This window comes from Podarcis vaucheri, assembly GCF_965113315.1.
Source record: "Podarcis vaucheri genome assembly, chromosome: 10".
In the NCBI taxonomy this organism is placed as follows: Eukaryota; Metazoa; Chordata; class Lepidosauria; order Squamata; family Lacertidae; genus Podarcis; species Podarcis vaucheri.
Window position 1 is genome coordinate 2,741,929 of NC_138748.1, and position 24,579 is coordinate 2,766,507.

Sequence of the window (24,579 nt, forward strand, 5' to 3'; positions counted from 1 at the left end):
ATGAGAAACTGGGAAAAACCAGAATTGACAGATTGACTCATTCCTACTTCCTACTAACCATGCTCTGGAAGTCAAGATCCATCCCAGGGACGTAGTGTGGGGAGGGCTAGGGGGCTGGAACCTGGGGCGCATGATTTTGAAGGGGCATGAGCCAGGTGCTCCCAGGCAGGGATTTGCAGCCTTGCTTGCTGCTGGAGGTCTGTGGCCCTCGGAGCCTGGCCTAGCCTTGCCACCCCAACCCCGCCCCCTTGCTGAATGGCTGCCTGCCAGGGCCAGGAGTGGGTGAGCACCCGCCAAAGGTAGCGTGGGCCACCTGGGCTCTCCCCTGCTTGGGCAGGTGGTCCAGCATGGCCCCGTGAACCCTCAGTGTCCTGTGCCTGCCCGGCAGCAGCAAGGGCTGGGCTGGCATGGCAGGTGTCGTTCACCCTCCACTCCCAGTTCTACCCCACTTGCTGCCTGCGCAAATGACCCTCTGGTGCCTGGTGCACCACCACTCTACTCCTTCCCACTCATTTTCCCCTTCTTCAAAGTGTTTGCCTCCTCTCAACTGTTCCTCATGCTAACCATGGTTTTGCATTATTTGTGCCCTGGCAAACACCATGATCAATGCAAAACAGGATCTATCATAAACCAGTGACTGAAACCACAGTTTGATGTAGAGTTGTTAACCATGATTATAAAGGTTCCTGGTTTTCATTAACCATGTTCTGTGTTGGCATACATGGGAACCAGCAGAGGACCTTGTCGGGAGTGTCGCCCGCCCTGTGGAACACCCTCCCATCAGATGTCAAGGAAATAAACAATTAACTGATTAACATCTGAAGGCAGCCCTGTTTAGGGAAGTTTTTAATGTTTGATATTTTATTGTGTTTTTAGTATTCTGTTGGGAGCCACCCAGAGTGGCTGAGGAAACCCAGCCAGATGGGAGGGGTATTAATAATAATAATAATAATAATAATAATAATAATAATAATAATAATAATCTTTCCCTGTAATTTTTAATGCAGATAACTAATACAGGCTATTTCCACCCAGTATAATTCTTTTTCCCCCACCCAGTATAATTCTAAATAAAATTTAGTTGTATACCAGCAGCCTGGTGCGATGGTCATAGACAGGACATTTTAAAAATATAACCCCTTTCCTGAGAAACTTGGTTTTGTACAACAGCTCAGCTGGATTTTCCAGTCAAAGAGGATTAAAGCACCTGTGAGTTCATACTGACTGTAATGACAGTTAGAATCCATTGTGTCACTGATCCACAGCAGGCAGGAGCGTTCCAGGCACTTTTGGTTAAAGTATCAGTAACTTCAAAGGGTTCTTATATTAGTAATTATTTCACATACAGGGCTGTGTTAGCACAAAATCTCTATTGGTGCAATGGCAATACTATGTCATTGAATCACTAGGTGAAAATACAAAGCTATCAGCTGACAAACACTCGAATCTGGACACTTTCCAGAGGTACTTACAACAGTCATACCAGTACTGACCAGTGGAAATTTTTTAAATGGTGGAGGTTGCAATGACAAACCCAAAACCACACCTTCAAGGATATCTCCTATTCCCCCCCCCCCAAAAAAAAAAGCCATCTGATGACACTGGGACGCCATCTTTGTAGGAATCATGAAAATAATAAAGATATTGTGATCACCACAATTGAACTCTTCCTCCCTTTGTCATAAGCCTGGTTCCCATGCTGCCTGACAGCACTCACCCATACAGAAACGTCTGGCCATAGGCCTTAGCTTGCCAGAAACACAGATGTGTATCAGGCCATTTCTCATGCAGCTGCTAATGGCACCTTTGAAAACATCTCAGTGAGTTTCCTGCGGCCCATCTCATTCCACTGCCTTTCTGTCTGCTGGGTGTGGATTCTCGTAAAAGAAGCTTATAGGCTCAGCAGGCCAGTTGGATCCTTTGGAAAGGGACCGCCCTCCTGCATATGCTTCTACGTGAATGTTTGAGTTATGGGTTGTGTGTGGCTGCAAAAAATGAGCTCTGTCAAAGCAGAGGTGCAGGTTTCAGGATGGAAAACCCAGAACTGTAAATTTCTGCTTTGAAGAACAACACTGGTCCCTTGTCATGATCAAAATATAGCAGGCCAGGGTGCCGTCTAGCCTAATCTATGAATCAAGGTGGAGTCAGGCAGAAGCGAAGCCTGAGAGAATTGTGTGGGTCGTGGGCAGAGCCTAGTAGAATCTGGCAGGCCAAGAGGCTGGGATGTTTGCAGAAAGCCAAGTTGTTTTAATATAATATTTTAGTTATAATTTTGGTATGGTATTGTTTTCTTTGTTGTTTACTGTGGGTTGGTTTCTGCAAAGACATTTGAAATGACACTTGTTCGTGGATTTATTGATGAACAAATCAATGTATTTGTCATTGTCAGATTGGCTCTGACGTTTACCGGCTTTTTGTGCTCAGTACTGGTAATTTGCCAGAATGCAGACTTGCTGCATGGACTGCTGAAAGGAGCTGGCAATGGCAACCCTTGAGATACCGTGATTATGATGCTCCTCTGGTCTGGCATCCCTGCCCACCCTTAAGAGAGTCTCTTCCCCAGAGAGCGGCTGGAAGTGGGAAGGCAGAAAAAGGCCCTCCTTTCCTCCCACTCTGCAGTTTCTTAGGCGCATAGCTGTCAGCTTTTCCCTTTTCCTGCAAGGAATCCTATTTGGAATAAGGGAATTTCCCTTAAAAAGGGGGGGAAAGTTGACAGCTATGCTTAGGCACCGTAGTGCTCCCAGAGCTCAGAAACTGCTCATGCTAATGAAACTCCCTGTTGCAAAATGCTCCTAGAACAATGGGAGTCTCGAACCCTGTGCGCGTGGGCAGGCGGCCCAGCCTGGTGGGGTCGCTCTGGCAGCGGTGCTGGCGAGGGCTGGGCTGAAGGTGTCCACAAGGGTCCTGGCTCTGGCACTACAGCTATGGGAGGTTCTTCTGGGAGCTCCTGTTCCTCCGTGGTCTCCTGGTTTCCAGCAGCAGACTCAGAGGCCTGTGCCTGGCCTGGCTCCTTGATGCTTGCTGGGCTCTGGAGTCGAGACTACTCTTCCATTCTGCTTGCGCCACTGCCTTGCTCCCGTGACTGAGGGGGCCAGCACTGCGTGACATGCACAAATGACACCAGCACACTGCGCGATGTGCTGACGACGTCAGTCTTGCATATCATGCGACGTGCTAACGTGTTGCGTGCATGCAGCACAGGCTGCATGAGTAAGGTGAGCATGTCATGCAGCTTGCATGCATGGCCGCTGCAGGGGTTTTTTTTGGGGGGGCGTCCTGCTGCTTGAAAATTTTGTGGGCCCTCAGCCCCCTCCCCCCTGATTGCACCTATGGCCACAGGAGAACCTTTATTAAGTGCTCAGCAGTCAAAGGTTGGTGCTTTAAAAGAAAACACAACAGTGGAGGGATTTATAATCTAGCCTGTTGAAAAGCTTCATCGTGTTCTGGGCCAAAACAGCTACCTTTATTTACAGTGTACTTTTGCGTTTAAAAAGATGCACTTTCATACTGTAGAGGGCAGTGTTACACAACAACACAAGGGGGCCAATTATCTTTTTACTATGTTAAAGGAGCTCTCTGGTCTAAGAGACAGATAAAAACGCCACTGCACAGCCTGCTCCCACAAAAGCTGTAGTTACTGGCACACTAGTAAGACAAACTGAAACGGAAGTTCTAGGGAGTAACTCACATCTTACAAAAAATGAATTCGGATCCTGCAGACTTCAAGCTCACATAGTAATTTTTCTTTTCTTTTTTAACATGGATGCAAACTTTAAGCTTGTTATATAGGCAGGTTCTTTGTAAGTTTTTTTTTCTTTTCTGCAGAATATTCCCTGTGACTCAGATCAAACTGAAGAACTGTCTTCACTATTTACTCTGTTGCTAACCCAAGCTCTGTTTTGAGAGACAACTGGCTGTTTCTCCTCCTCTAACAAACATTGTTCTTTTTCCTCTTAATCCTCTTAATCCCCGAGGTTAGTTTATTCTTGCAGAGCAAGAATGGTTCTTGCTTTCTTTGCATGGTGTAGAAGAAGAAGAAGAAGAGTTTGGATTTGATATCCCGCCTTTCACTCCCTTTAAGGAGTCTCAAAGCGGCTAACATTCTCCTTTCCCTTCCTCCCCCACAACAAACACTCTGTGAGGTGAGTGGGGCTGAGAGACTTCAAAGAAGTGTGACTGGCCCAAGGTCACCCAGCAGCTGCATGTGGAGGAGTGGAGACACGAACCCGGTTCCCCAGATTACGTGACTACCGCTCTTAACCACTACACCACACTGGCTCCTGGCAAAAGAAGTTCACAGGGTTACATCTCCTGCATGCCATTCCCATGCACCCCTCACAGACCCTCCAAGTGCCCCTCTTTTCCAGGGACAGTCCCAGATTTACAGAAGCTGTCCCGGTTTCTCAATTGATCCTGGAATGTCCCTCTTTTTCTTAGGACGTCCCTATTTTCATCAGAGAAATCTTGGAGCGTATGCCCTACCAGCCTCCCAAGATGATTCCACCTCTTCAAACCCCCCCCCCCGCATGGATTTCTACCTACTTCCTTCCTTTTCCCCAGAAAACCATTTGCCAAAACCCCAAACCTTCTTCCTGTCCCCTTGGTAACCTCTGTTTTACACAGACCTGGGGGGGGGGTCCTCTTAAGGTGAGGGTGTCTCTTGTGTCATCATGACTTACACTGAATTAGCCCTGCCATACCAGTTTGTACAGGTTACACCCAGGAGAACAGCTGCAGCTGCAGCAAATATTAGCTGAATTCTGACATTGATTCATTTATTGGGTTGGGGGGGGTTCCCTCTCCCCAAACTTGTAATGTACATTTATAGCCTAGCCCACTTTTGCCTCTGGCATGTGGTCCCCTGGAAGTGTTGATATTGCAGAGTCCTTTGCACAACGGAATGATGAACAGTACGTGCCACATGCTTAAAGTTGCTTTATTTTCAGTTCAGAGTTGAGAAATTACAAACATGCATCTTGCCTCTGCTGGAGCAGAGAAGCAACCGTCCATCTCTTCGGAATAAAGAACACCGAGAGAACAGTGAAAAACAGGAAACCAGTGTACGTCACATCCAGCTTCCCATTCCCGTGTGAAAACCCAACAGTACTCTGACTGTGGAATGTAAACATTGTCTCGTGACAAGCACTTCGCTGCACAGTGAAGAGAGCTGAAACTAACATCCTCCCCCTTTCTGTGAACATCACTGGGCAGCGTGTTCGTACAATATCAGTACAAACCCAACTTCTGTACATAGGTACAGTGTTGATCCCTTGATACAATCTTGGACAATACATCAGCAGGAATTTCATTACCTGGCATATAGGACACCGTTACGAGTCCCTTCTGAATATGTTCCCTAGCATGTTGCAACTTCAATTGCAAGTGCTTCGTGCTTTGCTTACAACCTTCCGAATTCAGCAAAGCCAAACATGCTTTGTTGTCCTGGTAAACCTGGATTGGACATTTGACAGGAATTTTCATGTCTTTGCACAATTGTAACAACCATTCACAATCCTTAAGTGAATAAGACAGTGCATTCAGTTCAGCTTCACAAGTACTTAAGCTAATTGTTGTTTGCTTCTTGCATGACCAATCAAATAGACCCTGATTGTACATGTAGCAAACTCCAGACGTACTTTTCCTGTCTGTAGTGTCACTTCCAAAACTTGCATCTGCAAAAATCTCAAGACCACCAGACTTCTGATTGTTAAATCTCAGTCTGTAATGCATAGTGCCTTTCAAATAGCGTGCTATGCGTTTCAGAGCTTTCCAATCCTTAACAGCAGGATTGTTAACTTGTCTGCTTAGCAAATTACAGCTAACAGCAATGTCAGGTCTTGAACACCTGGCAATGAAGTTTAGCTTTCCTAGCACACTTCTGTATAGTGTTGTGTCAGAAAATGCTTCTTCAGTGTCTTCTACCTGATAACCTGTTGTCATCGGTGTGTCTACAGGGTTAGCATCCATCAGGTTTAGTTTGCTTAACACATCAGCAATTTTCCTTGACTGGTGTACTAGAATGTTACCACTTTGATCTTTCTCTATTTCCAGAGATAGGTAGTTGTTTACCTCACCAAGATCTTTCATGTCAAAGTGCTCTTTCAGTTGAGCTAGGGCGTTATTGTACATTGTGACATCTTTCCAAAAGAATAAAATATCATCAACATAAAACAAACAATACAGTTTCTTTTGCCCCTCCTCTTTGACAAATACACATGGATCAGCTTTCCCTTGCTGAAAACCTAGAGAAAACAATGCTTCAGTGAGTTTAGTGTGCCAACACCGTGCACTTTGTTTGAGACCATAAAGGGACTTTTTCAGAGCACAAACAAATCCCTGTTTTACCTGTACGCCATCAGGTGGAAGCATATAAAGTGATTCACCTAGAGATCCGTACAAAAACACTGTATTCACATCGTGGTGACTAATGTGTAGATTCTCCTCTGCAGCTAGCTTGAGCATAAGCCTAATGCTCTCATATCTCACTGTGGGTGAGTAGGTCTCGTGATAGTCTTCACCTGGTACCTGTGCAAAACCTCTGGCTACCAATCTGGCTTTGTGTCTGACTATCTTGCCATTTTGATCAGTCTTCGCTTTGAAGACCCATTTGCTTCCAAGCAGTTTCATTCCTGGAACTACTGGAACTAGCTCCCAAGTTTTGTTCTTTTCTAAGGAATCAAGCTCAGCCTTCATAGCATTTAACCATGGCTCAGCTTCCTTAGAATCCAAATCCTGGATTTCTTGGAAACTTGAAGGTTCAAATACCTTCTTGGAGCTTTTAACAGCTGCTACTGCTGTCTTAGCAAATTCATCAGCAAATCTCTTTGGAGGTCTGCCTTTTGTGGCTCTTTGTGACCTGCGAATTAGCCTTTGGTCTTCAACACTCTCCTCTTCCTTCTTAGGAGAAAAGTGACCTATTGTGAACAATGGTTCTTCCAGTTCCTGATCAGAGCTTTCAGAGGGTCGCATAGAGGCTTTCGCACTCTTGAAATCCTCTGAAGTATCCGATTCAGTTTCAGACTCAGAATCAGAACCTTCATCAGTGGGTGTGGGTTGCTGTTGCTTATCCTCAGTCTCATCACTGTCATCAGGATAACATTGGAAAATTCCCACATTCTCCCCCCACTTGGCATTGTACTCAACACTTCTTGTGAGCTTAATTGTCTTAGAGCCAGTCATCATTATTCTGTAAGAACCTTTCTGATAACCTAGAAAGATACCATGCAAACCACGCTTGCCTAACTTGGAGCTTTGTGGTGAGTGAATCCACATGTCAGAACCAAAAATTTTCATGTGTTTGATGTACGGTTTCTTGCCAAACATCTTCTCATACGGGGTACAACCAATCGCTGAAGATAACCTGCGATTGTAACTGTAAACAAAACATGAGAGAGCTTCGGCCCAATAACTCTCTGGAAGATTGGCATCATGCAGCAAGGTTTTTAACCCTTGAAGCAATGTCTGATTTGCCCTTTCGCAAAGTCCATTCTGCCATGGCGAGCGAGGACTGGACAAATCGTGTTGAATTCCTTTCTCAGTCAGAAAAACTTCAAACTGCTGAGAAGTGAATTCTCCCCCGCGATCTGTGAAAAGAATTTTTATCTTCTTACCATGCACATTTTCCAACCAAGCACAGAATTCCTTGAACCTTGGAAAAGCCTCTGATTTCTGCTTGAGATTATACACGTAAATATACCTGGAAAATGCATCAATGAGAACCATGAAGAACCTATTGTCACCCAAAGAGGGCGATAGTGGACCAACTAAATCAGCATGAACAACCTGGTATGGTTCTGTAGCTTGCCTACTAGACACCTTACCTTTCGCAGCCATTTTCACCTTGTTTGCTGCGCATGCTTTGCACTTCATGTGGTACCTGCAGGGTTTAATAGTCATACCTTCAACCAAGGTAGGCATTTTAGATACTGCCTCAAAATGCAAATGACCAAATTTCCTGTGAAAATCATGAATACATCCTGCATGCAAACTTTTGTTTGAACCTGCAATGCAACAAGTCTCATTCTGCACAACATCATCATAATACAAAATAAACAAACGATCAACACATTCAGCATGCAATACATAATCGTCTTTCTTTGTGATGGTGCATTTCTTGTTCTTGAAAGAAACGTCAATGTTGCGTTCATTCAGCTGCATCACACTTAGAAGATTGTGTGTGGCATCTGGAACATACAGTACATCCTGTATTTCTAAGTCCAAACTGTGAAGAACAACAGTTCCGTAGCCTTGACTGGGGATCGTGTGGTCATCCGCCTGGTGAATCGCACCTTCCTGCGGTGTAAAAGACACGAACAGTCTCTTATCGTTGCACATGTGGTGGGTAGCTGCTGAATCAACAACGAAGAAAGATCTAGACGTCTTCTGGACCTTTGCGACCTTTGGAGTGAAGCGTGAGACCATTGCCTTGTGCTGCGTTGTCCTGGACACCGGACCTTTGCCTTTGCTTTGGCCTTTTCCACGCGATGAACTTCCGCTGCGCTGCTCTGTCTTGGCCTTGGGATATTTGCATTCCCTCTTCATATGGCCTAGACGTCCACACGAGTAGCATTTCACTGCCTTCAAAGCTTTGGCGCCCTCTGGTGGTTCCACTGCACTCTGGGATGACGTCTGTGAAGACTCCCCCTTATCCATGCAGCTAGCACCCCGGCGATCTGCTTCATTCTGAATCACGGCAGTAACATAGGCTACTGTGAGCTGAGCAGTTGGTTGAACAGCAATCTGAGTGGCAACGGACTCCCAACTTGGACCCAAAGAATGTAGTATCATGAAGGAATACACAGCCTCTGGAAAGTTGAGTCCTCTCTGTTGCATCTCATGTCTCAGATTCTGCATCTCCATCAGGTGTTTACGCACATCTCCACTTTCAGCAAGAGACATACCATGCAGCTTGGCATAAAAATACATTGAGGAACCAGCTTCTGTCCTCAAGTGAGCCTCTCTTAAAGAGTTCCAAATTTCTCTGGCTGTGGTCTTTCCACGCAACAGACAGAGCTCTTCTGGGGATACTATCAACGTAAGCGTTCCCCTTGCTTTGGAATCCTTAGCAGCCCATTCAGCTGTAATTGGAGCTGGGGGGTTGTCTGTAATAACATTAAACAGACCTTCTTTCCGCAGAATTGCCTCTGCATACTGCACCCACGCCGTGTAATTTTTCTTATTTAGCTTAGGAATTCCAAAAGCCTCAGCCAGCTTTGCTTTAGCCATCATTGCTGCTTTAAACAAGCTGCGTCACATTTACAGCAGCGTCCAAAAGCACTTGTGAAAAGTACTTTCGCTTTCTCTTCCATCAAGCATGTGAGCTTGTGTCTCATAGCCTTTATCGCGGCAAAACGGCTTTAAAAGTACAAAGTCCAGCCATAAAGCTATAAATTATAAGCTGGCAGGCTGCCAGGCTGCTCCGGGCAGCATGAGCACATACCTTCATCAATCAAACTTGACGCGCAGAGCAGATAACGCGATCCGTTCCTCTGTACCTCTGCCGGCATTCTTCAGTTTGATTTACGTCTTTCTGGGCCCGGAACCAAAATGTTGATATTGCAGAGTCCTTTGCACAACGGAATGATGAACAGTACGTGCCACATGCTTAAAGTTGCTTTATTTTCAGTTCAGAGTTGAGAAATTACAAACATGCATCTTGCCTCTGCTGGAGCAGAGAAGCAACCGTCCATCTCTTCGGAATAAAGAACACCGAGAGAACAGTGAAAAACAGGAAACCAGTGTACGTCACATCCAGCTTCCCATTCCCGTGTGAAAACCCAACAGTACTCTGACTGTGGAATGTAAACATTGTCTCGTGACAAGCACTTCGCTGCACAGTGAAGAGAGCTGAAACTAACAGGAAGATGGCCAGGAGGGAATGTGGCCTCTGGCTGGAAGAGACCTGGCCCCCGGTGGTGGGCGTTGCGAGCTGTTCAGGGGCCCAAGCTAAACTGGGTGAAGGCGCCTTACTCACTGGGGTGGGGGTCACCGGAAGGCGCTGCTGGCCTGCTCTCTGCTGTACTTCAGCATCACCTGTGCAGATACAGGAGGTAGGTACTGGCTCAGCAGGAGCTAGGTAACAATGCAATGTTCTGATGGGGACCACGCTGCAGGGGGCACCAAAATTAGTGTCACACAGGGCGCTGCTGACTGCTGAATTTTGAGAGCCCAAAGTCTACCACTGCTATCGTTCTGGCCTGGCTCCATAGTCTGAGTAACTTGATGCTCAGGTAAAGTCTGAATTTCTTTTGCACAGCCTAAACCCACTGGCTCCCCAGTCTGCTTGCTTGCCTGCCTGCAACTCTCCATATCATTGGCCAACTGCCCTTCGCCTTCTTCTGGTACTGACTGGACCTCCTGCCTTGTATTCTCCTGCTCCATCTCCACCCCACCAGCCCTGGCGCACCACCCAGGCAGTTCCATCTCCCACAGCAGGAAGCAGGGACAACTCAGCACAGTTGATGCAGTGGATCTAGTACACAGACTTGTTTCAGGATACCCAGAAGACCCTTAGAATGGTGCAGATTGTCTCTGGTCCTCATTCCTCACAATCCTCTCCATTCCTGTATCAACGGGCTCTAAATCACATCTGGTGATAATGGCGGAGGCCTGTGCGATTGGTTTGACCCTGGCTGCTGAAGTGACCCATTGTGACATTGTTCTAGTGAAGCAGAATTTGTGCTCAATGACAGGTTCTTATTACATACAGGGATACATCACACATTTTAAAATTTACACACAAGCCAAATGTTTGTGTTTACGCAACCTGGACCCCTCCTGATTATCTACATGTACGATGAACACTTTTACAAGAGCAAGTATCTTCCCAGCAGGCTGCTGCTCCGGCCTCAGCAGTGCCTCTGCTGGCTTGGTCATGTCTGCAGAATGGACGATGGCAGGATCGCCAAGAACATGATCCACAGAGAGCTGGCTTCAGGCACCAGGCCCATCGGCAGACCAGATCTGCATTGCAAAGAGACCTGCAAACGTGGCATGCAGACAACCACAATACCCGGAGACTGACAGTCAGGTTGTGCATCCATAGCAGTGACCAGAGGAGGACGACCACAGGGAGGAGCCCACAGAGAAGAAACGCCCAGGTGCACCTGCAGCAGCACAACTGGACACCTTCACCTGCCCCGGCTGCAACAAAACAGGTCTCTCCCATATCAGTCTCTACAGCCACAGAAGGCGCTGTCACCTGACAGTTTGACTTCACCCCCAAAGGCACACTCCTCCACTGTCTCCCAAGACAGACAGAGGCCATTACCATATACTCTAATCTGTCACAACCAGTTAAGCTCAATGGGAATGCCACACTATTCTGTGGAGAGATGTAGCTGTTACAACCACCAGCTTGACCCAAGCAGCATCCTGCATTTGGCAAGTGTGGACAAGTCTGCCTGCTAAGCTGTCTGTCATTTGCAATTGTGTTATGAAGCACAAAAGGTTGTGCTGATGTAACTGACTCCTTGGTGGATAGCATGCTTTTAAAAGGATGTGTCATTCTGCCAAATTCTGCATGACATAACAGCCTTGGACATGCCACTACAAAGTCCCTGGGGATGCTGGCTGATGCTGAAGGAATCCATGGAGCAACCTCATACCGAGGCAGCAAACGAAGAGAGCCTATACTTCAGGAGGGGGGAACAACTCTGGTTTGGCATGCTGGATCACAAAGTGCCCACACTCATGGACCACTCCTTGTAGACTGCCGTGCCCACCCACCCGTTAATCACCTGGTGACTGCTGGAAAGCTGCAGAGCTCCCATTCAAATAGTGCTGAATGCAATCCCCATCATAAAGGAGCTGATGGGAGTGTAGTCGTAGCCTGGGGCTCCCGATTGTTCATTTTGAAGTGGTTTTGTTTAAATTAAGCGTTGAATGCAAGCTCCAGAGCAAGGATTCAGACATCTTATCAAATCCAGCTTCCTGAGATTCTTCAACTGGAGATGCCAGGATTGAGTTGGGGGCCTTAAACTCAAAGGGCTTTATTTAAAAATATTTATTTCCTACTCCCCCCCCTAAGGAGATAATAACAGTAACCCCCCCCCAACCTCCCCATGACAATATAAAACAATAGATGGCACAACAGCCAAAATATTTCAGTCTATCTGGATTTTCATGGCATGGACCCTGAGAAAGAAATGGAACATTATTTCACAATTCTCCCCAGCCTTGATGTGGTCAGTGCAGCCTTGCTAGGCTTAGGGCTGATTCACACATGCATGTTCATCATTTGAGGACCTCTTGCTCAGTGACCTAGGAGGCTCCTTTATACCTGGTCAGACTATTTGTTCCTCTAGTATTGTCTATTCTGACTGGCAATAGCTCTCCAGGGTCACAGTCAAGAGTTTTCTTTTTTTTAAAAAAATGATATTTATGAAAGTTTCAAAAAAGGTTACAAAAATAAGAAAAAGAATTAAGAAAAAAAGAAAAGAAAAAATACAAAATACAGAAAAATAAAAACAAATCAATCTTTCCATGTCTTGTCTTTCATTTACTTGTTTCCCTGACCTCCTCACACCTCCCTTTTTTGTATTCCAGTTCAGTTAGTTAATTCAGCAAATCCTTTCCCTCTTTGTTTTTATCCTAATCCTTTAACTTAATATATTGTAACTTTGGATTCTCACCTGTTAACAAACCATTTTTACATACTCCTTTGTAACAGTGCTGCTAAAACCACTTAGCTTCATTCTGACATCATTCTAACATTCATACAGTTTGTAGTGTTTTTGTAAATAGTCTTTAAATTTCTTCCAATCTTCTTCCACTGACTCTTCTCCCTGGTCTCAGATTCTGCCAGTCATTTCCGCCAGTTCCATGTAGTCCATCACCTTCATCTGCCATTCTTCCCGCAGAGTCAAGAGTTTTCAAATAATTAAACACATCCCTTTAAAAGCAGTGGTGCCACAAAATGACAGGACTTTGCTGCCAGGGCAGGGATTAGCCTTGTTGCTTTTGCCACATTTCTTTTTAAAGGACACCCATACAATTAAGGAGCACAAAGTCTCAACTGGTAAATAAATGAAAACAAAAGAGCAAAACAGGCAATTGCTTGTTGCAGGATACTTGCTCCTGGTCTCTGCATTGCCACGGGCATCGTGGACACTTGCGCGCCCGGCAGCGGGGAGTCCGCCTTGCGCCAAGCCGAAGCAGCATTCTGGAGCTTCACAACAGAACTGCTGCAAGGAGGAAAGATGGTTGGATCCTTTGTAACAAAGCAGTAGGTTCTGCACAAATGAGGAAGCTCTCCCCAAAATAACATGGGAAGGGCAAGCCCCCGCTTTTCTTTTTCCCCTGCCCTCGCCGCCAAGGCTCCATCGGACTGATCTCACTGCTCCGCCCTTGGCTCCCTCTGGCGGGGGCGCCCTGTCGCACCTCTCCCAAAAGGTCCCGGGACCACAGCCCCACAGCCCCCTTAGATGGGCTTAAATTAACTAATTGCCCGCCTGCAAACCTTACTGGTAAATTTGCTCTAAACCCTGGAAGCCGTTCTTAATTTTAAAATGTGGAGTTTGCTGTGATTCCTGGGAGATAAAGTAAACAGGTGCTGTCAGTGTGACATTTGAGTATAAAAAAGAATTACCATTGAAAACCCAGTATGACAGACCAGACTCTGGGGTGAAACGTGCACGTCCCATGACGGAGCCAAGGTAAATGCTGCTTTATTCCGAATCCCAGATGTACAGACCGAGGGGAAGATTCTTTCTCCCAGCTCAAAGGCACTCCACATATTTCTGATTGAGAGCTAAGCTACCGTATTTTTCGCCCCATAGGACGCCCCGTCCTATAGGACGCACCTAGTTTTTTTTTGGGGGGGGAAATAAAGGAAAAAAAATATTCCCCCCCCCCAGGCACGGGGCTGGCGCGGGGGAAGCCCGAGCTTCCCCCGACCCCAGAACAGCCTGCTATCCGCAAGCCTAGGGAGCCGCGCAGTCTCCCCAGGCTTGCGGACAGCTGTGTGAAGCCCGGGCCCGCTGAAGAGGCTTCGAAATGCAGGCAGCTCTGCGCAACCCTCCGGAGGCCGGTGTGGCTTGGCGCCAGGCTCCGGAGGGTCTCGCAGAGCTGTGTGGAGCCCAGGAGCGCAGGCAGCTCTGTGCGACCTTCCGGAGGCCGGCACGACTTGGCGCCGGGCTCCGGAGGGTTGTGCAGGCTTCAGCGAAAGCCTGTATTTGCCCCATAGGACGCACCCACATTTCCCCTTCATTTTTGGAGGGGGAAAAGTGCGTCCTATAGGGCGAAAAATATGGTAACCTTGCTTGAAACTCCTCCATTTTTAGCAAAGTAGCAGGTTCCGAAATGTTGGCCAGGGAGGGGCTTGGGCTGCTGGTGAAAGAGGCCGGAGCAGCCCCTGGGTCAGGGGTGAGCCAGGTTAGACTTGGGGGTCCTGTGGGAAAGCCGGCAGCCAAACGTGCTAGGTCTCTGCTGGGATTTAGGCTTCAATCCTATATTTACCTGGGAGAAAGTCCTACTGAACTCTATTGGGCTTACTGCTCATGAAAAGGGACGGCTTTCTTGCAGGCATCTCAGCTCCCCATACGACTTACCTGCCAGAAAGGCAGAGGGCACATTCCCATCACCCCCCCATTCTTTTCATGGGTCCTACACATTTCCACCCCGTTTGCGTATGTTGGGAGGTGTTGAGCACAATGATGTTTTTTCACACCTTTGTTAGAGACAAACGGCTTAAGGATACAGATTAATGTGAAGCTGGTTTGAGAAGCAACTCATCCAACAGTAATATCTTGTAACAAGGTGTGTATGTATTTTGGATAACGGTCATGTGAACACAAAAACTCAACACTGTACATTAACATTACAGTGTACATTAACCAGGAATGTGAACACTGCCATATAGGAGCTGGACAAAATGAATAATTTGTTCTTAGGGTATTATAGCATCCTAAGTAAAAACAACAACATTAATAGCCTCTAGAAATTATTAATCCGAATAATAAATTCTTAGCTAGGATGGGGATAATGATACTTGGAAGTCAGGGTGAGAATTGTGCTGAAGAACAAAGACAAGTGCCGGGGGAAGGGTCCGCACGAGTTCTACTCAGAGGAGGCTCCTTTAAGTCAATGCGGCACAACTGCTGTGCTAAGCAGGCTGGTGGTTCGAGCCCCCCCAGGGATGGCTGCAGGCAGAATTCCTGCACTGCGCGGGGTTGGGCTAGATGACCCTCGAGGTCCCTCCAGCTCTGCCATTCTGCGATGAACAGGCTTCTTCCTTCCGCGGGTCCCCTCGGAGCGGAACTCGGCTGCAGACCACCCGCCCATTCATCTGTCCCGGGTCAAGACTGCATTTCAGGAAATGGGGAGAACTTCCAAGTTTCCCAACTGCCTCGATTCTGCAATGGCAACGGAGCACCTCCTTGCTCTCTCTTTGGTTCCGGACCGAGAGAAAGGCTGCAGCGGAAAGCGAAACGGCGGCGTCCCGCATTGCACGGCTCCGACTCTGCCCCGCCGAGAGAGGCCGGAGCCGGGGGTCGCGGAGCGGGTTCGAGGCCCCTTTCCGGCGCCGGGCGCCCCGCGGCTCCGGCTGGGGCTGGCCAGGCAGGGCTGCGCGGGCCGCTCCGCGTCGGACGCGGGGAGAAGGGGGAGCCGAGAAAGGGGCGCGCGGGTCTCCGGCGGGTCTCCGTGTCTATACATATATAGGATAGAGGATCCTTTTGCTGCAATGCGAATTTGCCTCGAGTCCTTCCGAAGGCGGCGGCGGCGGCGGCGGCGGCGGGAAGCCTGGAGGAGGCGCGCGGGGGGGGGGGCGGCGGCTTGGCTGGCTCGCTTCCCCGCCCGGCCATTTCCATAACAACCAAGCGCGGCCCCATGTGCCGCCCCAACGCCGCCGCGCCGGAGGCCAGCCGAGTCCGCGCTGCGCTGCGCCGCGTCCCTTCCCTCCTCGGGCGGCCAAGTTCCTTCTGGGCTGCGAAAGAGCCGCCAGGCGAGCGGGGCGGGGGCGGACCGGGGGAGGCGGGAGCCGGACTGTCGCGCTGCTCTGCCCGCTTCTGGTCGGGCGGGGAGGGAGGGAGGGAGGGAGGGCGGAAAGGCGGCGCGGAGGAGGAGGAGGAGGAGAAGCGGCGGCGGCGGCGGCAGCGGCAGCAGCAGGAAGTGGGCGCGCGAGGCGGCGGCGAGGCGAGCGGAGGAGCCGCGGAAGAGAAAGCCCAAGGCGCCGGGGCTGCTGCGCCCCGCCATGGCCCGCGAGAACGGCGAGGACGGCTCCTCGTGGAAGAAGCAAGCCGACGACATCAGCAAGATCTTCGAGTTCAAGGAGACCCTGGGCACGTAAGTGGCCGCGCCAGGCAGCGTCCGGGGGAGCGGGGTCCCGCCTCGGGACCAGGAGAGCGCTCCCTTCTCCCCCCTCCTCGCTCCCCGTCTATGGGGAGCGGGAATGCCAGGCTTGCCTGCCCCCCCCCCGTCCCCGTCCCCGTCCCCGTCCAGGAGCCCCGGGGCCCCTTCGGGCCGGGCCGGCAGGCAGGTGCCGGGGCTGAGCGGAGAAGTCCGGGCTGAGCGCGAGAGAGCAAGGAGACGGGGTGCTGCTGTTGCTGCTGCTGCTGGGCATGGGGCGGGCATGCATGCGGACAGGGCACATGGGCTGCGGCATTGGGGGGCCGTGCTGGCATTTCAGTTTTCGGAGGGCGCCGTGGACATCATTTGACACTTGGGCAGATCCCGGGTTTGCATGTCCGCGCATCCTCGGAGGCTGCTGCGTTATAGCCGTGCGAGAGGGAACTTGGGCTGGGGACACGGTTCAGCCAGAGGGTATGAAGCAATGCAGTGCAGTATTTTAGTGTTCACATTTGCAAATGCCAGTATATGAGAAGGCAGGTGTGCTGGTGAAAGTGTGCGCGCATGTGTACTCTGCTATTGAGATTTTTAAGGTCTTATGAATCCTTGAAAAGGCGCTGTTCAAATATGCCGTGCTTTTGCATTGCGTAGATCACAAGCTACTTTGAAACAGTGGCAATGATAACTGCCCTTTTCTTTTGGGGGCAAAATGCATGCTGTCATATAGGAATCAGGAGAGTCAGCTGTACATATTAATAGCAATGGAATTTAAAAGGACAGCGTAAATATGGTTTGACTTTTATGCTTTCTTCTAAAGCTGACTGCAGAGTCTATTCATAGAAAGAAGAGCAGAATAATCAGAGTGGATTGGCTGTGGGTTTTTCCCAGTGCATTGGTGTGGCTTAACTGTTGTTGCTAGAGAGTATGCCCTCCCCCCTCTTTATTTATAGTGCTTGGATACACAGATTAGCAAAACAGATTTTTTTTTTTTGTCTGAATCAACATACTCAAATAGTTTAAAGGAACAAGGTGTGATAGGAAAATAGTTTTCAGTTTAGCAGTTGTTTTTTAAATAAGATGTTCTAGGTGCAGATGGCTGCGTATTGTAGGAAAGGTCAATAGACGGACTGCTATGTAGTTGTTGATTTTAGGTTTGTATGCACATCTGGCTCTGCTGTAAGTGCAGCAGCTGCATTTCTAATGCTGTGCCTCTTTAGGATAGCTTAGGTGATAATTATTATGGCAGTATTAACTTGTACTACACTTGCTGCACCTGCCCGTACAATGAAAACCTCACGCTAGCATTGTCATGACATTTATGTTTCGCTGTGTTTCATGGGGGAAGTTTGTTGAAAATGTTACTATCCTGATTTTCTGAACGTGAGTGCAGCAATCGGACATTTAACATGGAGGTGGTTTATGCAGGTTGGTATTGATCAGGCATTCATAGTAGGTAGCAAAACATAGATTTCACTTTATGTGTGTGCTGCTCTATGGATAGCAAGCCTTTTCTTGTCATGTAATAATTAATATTAGCTAAACTGTGTTGGAGAGCATAGAGTCATCATAAGAGACTCATTTAAGAAGCAGTATAGCGATTATAAAATTTTACCTCTATGCCTATTTAGAAATGCACTCTGCACGAGTTTGGATGCTTGAGATGGTCTAAAAGGTATTTGACTTTGGGGATAATTCCAGCGCTGCCACTGACTAGAATGCCTATCAGTAAATACTGCATAGTGGCGTCATCTTGCCCTGAAGGTGATGCATTGATTCAAATGGTTTCCTGTAGCTTGTGCCAAAGAAAATAATTACGTTTACTATTAGATCACTTGTGCCATTAACCTTTAATTGGTTAGTGTTGTAATTTATGATCTATGACCACAAAGCTATATTTAACTATATAGTTGTCAACTTGGAGGTTTTGTGGTTTTCTTTATTATAAAACACCTGGACTTAATTTTATGCATGAAAGTTAGGACCAGGAAAAGTTTGGTTAAGAATACAACAGGGTTGCCAACATTTTCGGCAATTTCTATTTTAAGCCATTTCATTATGCCCTGGGTTGTGTGTACTCGTAAAAAAACCCAAAACCAAATTCTGCTCAAAACAATCTAATTGCTGTATCGAGGAAAATTGGATTCTGTGACTTGTATAACTTACGCAATTTAAACTTAATTTATTTTACATGGAATAATGTATTCTGCAATTCCTCCTATTTTGCCTGTTGCACTCTGACTTGGTTTGCCGCAGGAAGGAATAAGGAGGTCTTCAGGGAACTGGAATCCTTCCCTGCCATTGGAAGACTTATTCATCCATCCATCTGGCTTATGAGATTTCACCACACTTTTCCTACATGCTTTCAAATATATGCTCACTACTATGAGGGTTAGAGACTGGTTTTTAAAATGAGAACTATGACTCTCAGGTTAGATTCTGCACCTAACAAACCCTGTACCTTAGCTGTGCTCCTTGGAATTGTGACACATACACAGGACACCACATTACAATTAAGGCTGCAATCCTAAACTCTTACCTAGAAGTTGTTGTTGTTGTTGTTTAGTCGTTTAGTCGTGTCCGACTCTTCGTGACCCCATGGACCAGAGCACACCAGGCACTTCTGTCTTCCACTGCCTCCCGCAGTTTGGTCAGACTCATATTAGTATCTTCGAGAACACTGTCCAACCATCTTGTCCTCTGTCATCCCCTTCTTCTTGTGCCCTCCATCTTTCCCAACATCAGGGTCTTTTCCAGGGAGTCCTCTCTTCTCATGAGGTGGCCAAAGTATTGGAGCCTCAGCTTCAGGATCTGTCCTTCCAGTGAGCACTCAGGGCTGATTTCCTTCAGAATGGATAGGTTTGATATTCTTGCAGTCCATGGGACTCTCAAGAGTCTCCTCCAGCTCCATAATTCAAAAGCATCAATTCTTCGGCGATCAGCCTTCTTTATGGTCCATCTCTCACTTCCATACATAACTACTGGGGAAACCATAGCTTTAACTATACTGACCTTTGTTGGCAAGGTGATGTCTCTGCTTTTTAAGATGCTGTCTAGGTTTGTCATTGCTTTTCTCCCCAGAAGCAGGTGTCTTTTAATTTCGTGACTGCTGTCACCATCTGCAGTGATCATGGAGCCCAAGAAAGTAAAATCTCTCACTGCCTCCATTTCTTCCCCTTCTATTTGCCAGGAGGTGATGGGACCAGTGGCCATGATCTTCGTTTTTTTGATGTTGAGCTTCAGACCATATTTTGCGCTCTCCTCTTTCACCCTCATTAAAAGGTTCTTTAATTCCTCCTCACTTTCTGCCATCAAGGTTGTGTCATCTGCATATCTGAGGTTGTTGATATTTCTTCCGGCAATCTTAATTCCGGCTTGGAATTCATCCAGCCCAGCCCTGCACAGCATAATTCATAGCTTCTCTGAGTTATTCAAGCCCTTTCGCCATGGCAAGGCAGTGATCCATGAAGGGGCTTACCTAGAAGTAAGCCCCATTTAATTCTGTGGGATTTACTTCTGAGTAGACATGGTTGGGATTGCACTGTAAGATAGCAATCCCATGCATATTCAGCCTGGATGTGCTTCTGAATAAATATGCATAGCTCTAAAAGCCTGGCTTAGCATTATGGTCCAAACCAGAGGTTGTGGTTTGTTTCATGCCAGACAAACCATGATGATAAGTCAAGGTTTGTTCTTGGCTTGTTAGTAACAGTTTGTTTGAACAAAGCAAACCATGATCCCCTGGTTGGATGTAATACTAACCTAGGATTTTGGCTAATTTCCTTTGCATGCTAGCAGAGAGCAGCCAAACTGCCCAGACAGGTAGGTGCATGGTAAATCATTAATGATAGCATACCACAGCATGAGAAGCGAGCCATTGTCTATCTTTCCCATCTTCATTAATTTTCCAAAATGCTTATGGAATGGGTCAAGTCTGTGTTCTTTTGTTCATGTAGTCCTGAGTCATAAGCAGTGTAAAGCTGGATTGACTTACAGCCAGTGGAATGGTGACTTCATTCTTATGCAGTCATATAAGCTACATGGAAAATATTGAATTCCTTGGAGCAGCGGCGGAGGAAGCCACTCGGGCATCTAGGGTGGCACGCCATAGGGATGGGGCGAGCCCCCCATACGCAGAGCCTCCGGAGTCTGCCTGCCTCCTCCCACTCAGCCGCCCTACAGCTGGGGGGGAGGCAGTGGGCAGACAGTTTGGGCGGCGCAGGGGCACCAAGCCACCTTCTCTCCCAGGAGAGACATTGCAGGCCCCGCAGTGAGGGCCGCCTGGCATTTTGTCACACCCACAGTGGTGACACCCAGGGCGGGCTGTCCCCACCGCCCCCCTTCCTCCACCCCTGCCTTGGAGACCTGAACACTTACGTTCTGCTTCCAAGTCTCCTGGCTCATATAGAGGAGATAGAGAGGCTTTTAAGTGAAAAATAACAAGTGTAAGGCCTAGGACAGGGGTCTGCAACCTTTAAGACAAAAAGAGCCACTTGGACCTGTTTCCGAAGGGAAAAAAACTGGGAGCCGCAAAACCACTGCAACATTTAAAACAAATATATCTCCGGAGCTGCGATCTGACAGCGGGCGGGAAGGTGACGTCGGGACGGTGCGTGACTAACGCATGCACCGCCCCCATGCGACGTCACAGCCAGTACAGCGCCCGCCACAGTGGGGAGTGTCAGGGCGCACAATGTGCCTCCTCCCCTCGCTAGTATCCGCCCCGGAGCCGCGGCAAAGGTGTAAAAGAGCCACATGCGGCTCCGGAGCCACTGGCCTAGGAGAATGGTTTGATAGAATGCTTTTCAACTGATGGTACTTGTAAAACCTGACATACTTTGAAGTACCACTGGTCACGGGAGCTGCTGTAGACATTGTGAGGAAAATGAGCCATGAATGAGTGAGTGAGGCTGAAATTTCATTGGCTTTTGCTGTTCTAAAAGGGCCCTTAGGCTACCAAGACATGCATTTGTGCACAGTGTGCAGCTTGGGCCTGAATGAGAGTATGTGTGCGCCAGAAGCAGCGAAGGTTCCCTGATGTTTCTCCCCACACAACCACTTGAAGCTGGATCTTTTACACCAGGGATGGAGAACCTGTTGTTAAAATACAGCTACAATAATCCCTGACTATCGGCCATGCTGGCTGGAGTCAAACAACATCTGGAGGGCTACAAGTCTTTCAGTTCTGATGTCTATTTTTGCTTAGAAAAGTAAGTGCTATTTAATTCAGAGGTTTAGTCCCAAGTAAATATGCAGAGGATTGCAGCCTTGTTGCATACACTTACTTAGGAGTAAGTTTAATCTTATGCAGAGCTGCACAGGCCTAAGCCCACTGATGTAAAAATTCACAAAACAAGCTCCACTACCAAAAAACCTCTATTTGTCATATATTCTGTCATCGTAGCCAATACCAGTACTGATTTCTGACTGCTTATAGCTTCTGAGAGGAGAATGCCAAACTGAAATAATTATATATTCTAATCTTGTTTCTGCTGCACCTTTTAAAATACTTTGAGCATGTATGTTTTATAGTAGCTACTTTTATAGAATTTACGAATAGCTAAAAGCTTTGTCCATTGTTCCTTAGTCTTGTCTATGAGGAAACTAGAAATTAATGCAAATTGTTTTGGATAACTCTGGTAATTTTGTTAGTTCAACTACCATGACATAATTTTATAATTTAATTTTGCCCCGATACTGAAACTGAACCATATTCTGCACTGACATGTGTTAGTGAGTGTTGATCACATGACTCATAGGTTTTTGTTTGTTGAAGCATGCATCCTAACATTAGCTTCTTATGCTACCAGTTCATCATTGTAGTGCACAACTGGGACCATGGGAGGAAGGGTTGAAATAATATTTCTTCTGGTTCCTGGGATGGGGCAAAACTAGGCTTTATTTCACCCGGGTCCAAGACCCAGTTTGCCCCCCCAACACATTCGCATTCACACAAACACAGGCTGGGAGCGTCAATGGCATCCCTCTGGGGGTTTTACCTGGGGCAAAAGCCCTGGCTATCCCCCCCCCCCCGTAGCTACGGCTCTGCCTAGGATCTAATAGTACCGTTTTTTTAACTAGTCTTGTGGAAAGCTGGGATAATATTTACATTTCTAGGCTTTCACATGAGATTTTTAGGAGTCTGGTTGATGAGGTGTCTGCAGTTGTCCCAACACTGATGGCAAGTGCCCCAGAGACAGGCAAGTTTATGACAGAACAGTGCTTTTTCATGCGTGTCCCATGGCAACCCTGATGCCCCATTCAGGAAAGAGTGCCCCCTTTAGACCATGACACTTCTTCCTCTGTTTCTGACCAACATCAACTCCTAGCAGTGTTTCCCCCCTGGGTGAACTCAAGGGAGCGCAGGGCATGCCTCTTTCCCCACCCAATGTTAAAAGTGTGGCATTCACTATAACAACTTCATGGTGAGTACCAGAACCTTTTGGCTGAGGAGGGGAAAGCACCGGAGGAGCGCTGGAAATAGTGTGTGCGCATGCGCACGGGTGCTCCTCTGACCCGGAAGAGCGCGTGTGTGCACACACTCTGGCCCATCCTCCGATGGACGGAGAGTCAACCGCCCCATCCTCCGATTAAGGTTGCCGACCTCTGAGTTAGACAAACTGTTGCATCCTCTTGAAAATCTTCAAGGCCTTCTTCCATTTCAAACTGACACAAACATGTTTTGGCAGTGGTTTTTATTTTTTATTTTGTACTAAGCTTACATACTGTAAGGGAGCTTAAGCAAGATGCTCACCAGATAGACATTGAAAAGTAGAGCCTATACATTTCTCTCTCTCTCTCTCTCTCTCTCTCTCTCTCTCTCTCTCTCTCTCTGTTCTTGCATTCCGTTGTATCTATTATCTTCTCATAATTAAAAATGCAATCCCTATTTTATAACTTACATAGAATGTATTTATTTTAAACATTTCAAGGCCATGCTCACTTACATTAACAATCATAAACTGCAATAGCACAGCTCAATAAAACCCTCTCATTTAAAACAACTGTCTAAAACAATTCACAGGCCAGCAGCACATCATAATAAGCTAGAACTTTAAAAAATGATTGACATAATAACCAAAGAAAATTAAAGGAATTACAGGCCCCTGCAGAGTATATGCTTTCTCAGTTAGGATGTATGAACATCATGGTAGTATATTTTAAAACAGATTTTGATTACAGTTATATTACTCAGAAACAGAGCAAAGATATATGTTTGCTAATTATTATTACTGTTGTAATGTTGTTAATTGTTGCTTTTACTGTATCATTGATGCACAAATCAGTCTGTAAAGCGATACACATGACAGATGCATGCTCTGGAGATTCTTTTCAAGTCTAACTTGCTTCATTAAGCTGTTGCGAATAATAACTTTTCAGTTCATGCTTGTTTTCATACTCTTGAAAATGAGTGTAAAATTAGGTCCTATTAAGTAGGTCCTCTTAAGTGTTGACTATGACTCTTGGATATGTGAACACCATTACTGGTGGTAGGTTGAGAACCATATTATCTAAGTTTGTAACAACCAGGCAAGCTCAAATTATGATCTTTTGCTTTTACATCATTTTCAAAGACAGTGGTAGCAGTGTAAACATGCCCAAGGTCCACAGCTCTGTGGTGTGTTCTGTGTCACACAAATACTGTAAATGCCCAAAGCCAGTGATTTTTTCTAGAAAAAATGGTGTAGGTACTGCGGACTGTTTAGTACCGCCAGAAAAAAAGCACTGATCCCAAGGTTTGGGACACCAACTGTGCAAATGATGGCACAGAGTCCAGGGAGCATGTCAGTTGCTGGGTCAAGGTCACAGCTGATGCCAAGCCTTCTATCGCAGTGTCTGCTGTGGTTTATCATCTTGTAACGTGTAGCCTGCTGTATGCTGGAACACTATATTGATTTTTGGAATAAACCATTTAAACCTAATAACTGTGACAATAGCTCAAGCCCTGAGTCTGAAAGTGGAAGCTAGAACAATATGTGCTTTTTGCCATGTTCGAAAGGATGGTTTTATTCTTATGCATTTCTGTGCAAATTTAACCAGTCAGTTGAATGATAGCTGACAATGCAATCATTCATGTGCTTACTCAGAAGTAATTTCTACTGTGTTCAGTGGGGCTTTCTCTGGAAAAGTGTGCATAGATTTGCAGTCTGAGACTCGTACAAGTTTTGTTCTCGTTCCCTTCTCACACGCCACTCGCCCTCGTGGGACGGGGAGCGCTGCAGTGTGGCCCTGTCCTGCCATGCAGGGGCATACATGATTATTCAGGCAGGACGGATCACGTGGCTCTCTTCAACA

At 47.0% G+C, this 24,579-nt stretch overlaps 1 protein-coding gene across 1 annotated transcript in view; it reads left to right on the top strand.

Moving 5' to 3' along the window:
- Positions 1–16,188: 16,188 nt before the first annotated feature.
- CAMK1D (calcium/calmodulin dependent protein kinase ID) overlaps positions 16,189–24,579 on the top strand; it is a 217,973-nt gene continuing 209,582 nt past the window's right edge. The window contains exon 1 of the mRNA XM_082240150.1: positions 16,189–16,284. Within this exon, the coding sequence (XP_082096276.1) occupies positions 16,193–16,284 (92 nt within the window). The 5' untranslated portion in view covers positions 16,189–16,192. The remainder of the gene's footprint in view (positions 16,285–24,579) is intronic.